This window comes from Olea europaea, chromosome 4 (genome assembly GCF_002742605.1).
Source record: "Olea europaea var. sylvestris chromosome 4, O_europaea_v1, whole genome shotgun sequence".
NCBI classification, from domain to species: Eukaryota; Viridiplantae; Streptophyta; class Magnoliopsida; order Lamiales; family Oleaceae; genus Olea; species Olea europaea.
This window is the reverse complement of record NC_036240.1, coordinates 7,057,650-7,062,357: the sequence shown is the minus strand read 5'-3', so window position 1 is coordinate 7,062,357 and position 4,708 is coordinate 7,057,650. Positions and strand designations below refer to the sequence as shown.

Here is a 4,708-nt window from a genome sequence, read left to right as displayed (position 1 = left end):
TTGTCAATCACACTTTCTGACCTAACACATACGAAAGGACCAATTATGACTTGAATGCAAAGATTTGTGATCATTTACCTAAAACGCCAGATGGGCAAAATCTTGGGACCATTTATGCCAACTTCCCTTTATATTGTGCAAGACATTTTGATTTTGCAAAATAATCATATTGCAATGACAAAATTAAAATAATCATTGTCAAATATACCTTTTAAAAGACAGTTTCTATGCATCAAGTGTTTAATTGAATTAAAGAAGTGTTTAATGTGGAGTTAATTTCACATATCACTCAAGTTGCAATGAAAATTTAAACAGATCATTCAACTTTTTGACTAACTCAGTTGATGAGCTTATCCATACTTAACATTTCAAAATAGGTCACTCATAAGTGAGATTGACGCTTGGGTTAGAATAAACTTATCCATGCAACTATGCACTCTTCAAATAGGAATCAATTTTTTGAAAGATCCCAACTTTCATACTTTGGTGAGTCTCCAAGAAACCAATGCGTCAATCATTAAATGACAACGTGAACAAATTATCAATTATTTAGAGACAAAAATAATTTGCTTTTCATAGTGTAAAAAGAAGTCATCTACTTTATAATAAAAAGCAGTTACACACTAAATTCATAAAGCAACACGCATATACTAAAACCTAACACGATTCTATGAAATAGACAGGTCTTTACAAAATTTAGGGAGGAAGAGACCTGCTGGACTGGAGTCCTAACAAAGTAGAAACCAGATCTTCTCCTCTTTACAATCCACAGTGTAAATCTGCAATTTTTTTGGTTCCAAAAAGCAATAATTATATTCTTAAAGATTGCCCAAAAGATTCATCAATGGAAATCATCAAATTTAATCAAGTTACTCGGTTCTCCCACCGATGTCATTGAGAGATGAGTTGTGCTAGTGTCCATAATGCACACATGGCGCCCCCCTAACCCCCTATTAGAGGGGCGCCGGGTGGGCCAGGCACCCCTCCAATAGGGGGCGCCACGTGTGCATTATGGACACCATTATGGTGTCCATAATGTGCACCAAGAATTATTCTTGAGAGATTTCACTCAATCAGCCCATAAACGCATGAGAATGCGATCATTAATTCACGAAGTACCAAAATATAGATGTCTCAGTTTGTCAACCCAACATTTTATTTCACTCAAAGAAGTGTCTCAGTTTGTCAATCTAACAAACTAGATGCAGTGGCTCGATGGAAGAAAAAATTTTGAATTTAGTGATCCAATTAACAGAATTATGAAATACTCAATTACGACATTTGGTATTTTTTCATCCACAAACTAAATACCGAAAATTGTTGCAAAAATGACACTAACCTCATCCGCCATACTTGTAAGGATTAGTCTTTTTCCAGAAAGTTGATTTAGTAAACAGCAAACAAGCAATTCCCAGGCCTATCCCCGCGGCTCCTCCAAGAATAATAGCCACTGTCTTCTGTGTATTCTTCCTTGTCCCTACACTCCCTACACCAATCACATTACACTCACATAAATTAAAACTGAAACAATTTTTTTCTTTTTTTTATTCGGGATTTCTTTAACAGTTTGAAAATAAGAAATAGACAAATTCATGTATTGGATAAATCTATCAATGAACTAAAAGGGATAACGGAAAAAGATTTATATTAAAGACTCCAAAATTACCAAGAAGAAAACTTTGTTTGTTACATAAGTAGATGTAGCCCTTTTGGACGCTTAAATTTTAAATAAGATTATTAACCAAGGAAAGCTAATCGTTCTGATCAGGACAAATAGGTTGGTTAGTTACGTCCTACTATCTACAGATTCTACACTATTCTGTCTATGTTCACGATCATGTTCGGCAAAAGGTACTTGTAGAGGAGCGGCTGTGAAAGGGCGATTCCCCCTTTCCATTGTAGACCAAGCTATCTTATGTTACAAGTATATGAAAATTGTACATTTGTCACACATTCGAGAAAATTGAAATGAACCTAAGCTTTTAGACGCGATGATTAATTAATAATGAAGTGCATATTTTACCTGACAAAAATGATGGGCTGGTATTGGTAGGAACTCCACTGGGATAATAAGTGTAGCTAATATAGCATTCTTGAAGATAAATTTGGGCAGAAATTGAAGTTCCACATTCAGATTTAGCTCTATCAATGGCATTTTTCACACAGTTCACACAGTCCCCACTGCTTAAATCACCTTCACATTGCCCCAGCACGTACACTGACTCATACTCACCTGTATAAAACCCACTATTTCCACTCCCCACACTCTTTGTTATTTCATCTAAAGCCGAGTTCAACCTGTCATCAAACCCGGCGCCACTTGCCTGAGTTGAACCACAAACCTTGTACAGCAACTCAGTCACACTCCCTTGCCTAAACCCAGCAATTTCATATCTCAAATAACATCCGTTTAGTTGTACTCTAACAGCAATGGCATGACCGCAAAGCTTTTCGGACATTTCTGAGGCTTTTTTCACGCAGTTGACACAGTCGGAATTTGAGAGATCGCCTCTGCATTGAGAGAGCCCATTAATGGCGGATTGGCCGTCTCCGGATGTGGCTTTGTAAAATTTTGTTGTGGAAGATTGGGAGATTAATGTGTCGAAGAGATTTTTAAGCGTTTGCTTGTAAATCCCATCGAAATCCTGGAAATCTTGATTCGCACAGCCTTTGTAAACCAAATCGTTGTAATCTGAAGAGGACCCAACGGTTGAAAAAACAGCTGGAATCAGTAGAATCAGAAGTAGAAGAAGAGATTGAAATGGTTCCATTTGAGGATTTTCGATATTTGATTAGCTTCAGTAACAAATCATTGAATGATTTTTCTTGGGATTTTGGAATTTTGGTGGGTTCTAGAGACATTGATTACTTTGGCTAAGAAAAGAAAACTTTGTGTGTGGCTTTCCCATTAGTATCGTACTCTGTTCAGCTGGCAAACTGAACAGATTGAACTAATAATTACTAATTAAGAGTGTTTGGACAAACTCTAACATCACTAAAATTACTTATGATGTTTTGGATTTTTAACATAATTTAAAATGGGGAATTATAAAAAATGTCACTTTTTTTGAAAATGCATAAAAAAATTTGCATGTGCACCTAATTTTATAAAAAATGTCACTTTTTTTGTGGAAAATGTCCAACTTACCCTTCACGTCCCCTTTTAGGAGCATTTAATGCTATGTTCCAATTCAATTAATGTTATGATTTGATTAGTTAAATTTATATATTATAATCATTGCATATATATATAGATTCATCATCCATTTTGAGAGGTTAGTTATTACGATTTATTTTTTATTTTTATCGAATAGTTTACTCTTTTTTAAATGATAAAAACAAGATGATCTACTATTAATCATGATGTTCCTCATTTTTGAAGGGAAAAAAATACCAAAAAGATTTATGCAAATGTTAAGTGGTAGCAACATTACCAAACCGGCTTTCATCTGCATTTGAATCATACTACACAGTGGTAGCAGCCTTACCAAACCCAAGTTGAAGTACATGTCGGTGATTAAATTGTCGAACATAGAACTATAAAGATATAAGACTACACATTAACAAATATTCTGACTTCATCCAACAACGTCGAACGATGATCAACCATCGCGTATCTCATATAAATTCATTGTTTCTCTTGTGACCCCAATAACGTGAAAAGCAGTCATACATTATAGATAAATAAGTAATAATAACATCAATCTGATCAAAGTTATCATGGAAGTCAATTGATGAACGCAATTTGTCATAATCGTCCTCGTGCACATGGATCTCTGACCACTTCATGTGGGCAGCCAAAATGACATTTCAAGGCGAAAAGGAATTCATCAATCAAGCACAATGAACAAAAAATACGAAACAAACCACTGAAACTGGAACACAGAAAATGAATCAATCAATCAAGCATAAACAACTACGAATCAATTAACAAATTATGAGATCATAGCATTTCATACATGTTAATGCGAAACACACGTGCAATGTCAGTTCCAAAGTTCAAATTGTGGAACTGAGCTTAGGTAAAGGAAGCAATTGTCGTTCCTGATAGTTCATCTGTCGAAAACTTCATTTGATCTGTTGATGAGTCCATCTGTCGAGAATTACTGATACTAACTGTTGGGAATGACAGTTCAATGGTAAGCGATTTAAAAGATATGCTGTCATTTCATTCCGACATATTGTCATTTCATTCTGACACAATACAAAGGTTTTGTACAAGTATATATAAGGTATTCAAAAAATGTCCTAAATTGGCATTTTTGATAGAAAATTTGAAAGGTGACATTTTTGATAATGCATAGCCAAATTTTAACATCCAATGAAATTTCCTCATTTAAAATTGGATTATGTTACATTTTTTTTATAGGTATATATACATCGGTGGTGCTAATAGTATATAGGGGTGTACCTAAGGTTGTACACCTCCCTCACATAGGGTGTGGGGTCCACCCGAATAAGTGTCAAAACTCTAAAATCACTAAAATTTCTTATGACGTTTTGGATTTTTAACATAATTTAAAATTGGATTATGTTACATTTTATATATATATATATATATATATATCGGTGGTGCTAGTGATACACAGGTCGGGTGGACCCCACACCTCATGTGAGGAGAGTGTACACCCTTAGGTACACTTCGTTATGTATTACTAAATTAATTACACACACACACACACACACCCTGGTATGGTTTTGCTAAAAA

At 34.9% G+C, this 4,708-nt stretch overlaps 1 protein-coding gene across 1 annotated transcript; it reads right to left on the bottom strand.

Moving 5' to 3' along the window:
- Positions 1-545: 545 nt before the first annotated feature.
- LOC111393445 (cysteine-rich repeat secretory protein 3-like) lies at positions 546-2,937 on the bottom strand. The gene is made up of 3 exons (XM_023018977.1): positions 2,024-2,937; positions 1,340-1,486; positions 546-779 (listed from the first exon to the last, which is right to left on the bottom strand). Exons 1-2 carry the CDS (start codon positions 2,769-2,771, stop codon positions 1,341-1,343), a joined length of 894 nt encoding a protein of 297 aa, XP_022874745.1. The 5' UTR covers positions 2,772-2,937; the 3' UTR covers positions 546-779; position 1,340.
- Between the last annotated feature and the right edge of the window lie 1,771 nt (positions 2,938-4,708).

Excerpts from the sequence above, each read along its gene's own strand:
- LOC111393445 (XM_023018977.1), bottom strand. The coding sequence starts at position 2,771 with ATGGAACCATTTCAATCTCTTCTTCTACTTCTGATTCTACTGATTCCA. Across the intron at positions 1,487-2,023 it reads CAGCCCATCATTTTTGTCAG|GGAGTGTAGGGACAAGGAAG; the intron begins GTAAAATATGCA and ends TGATTGGTGTAG.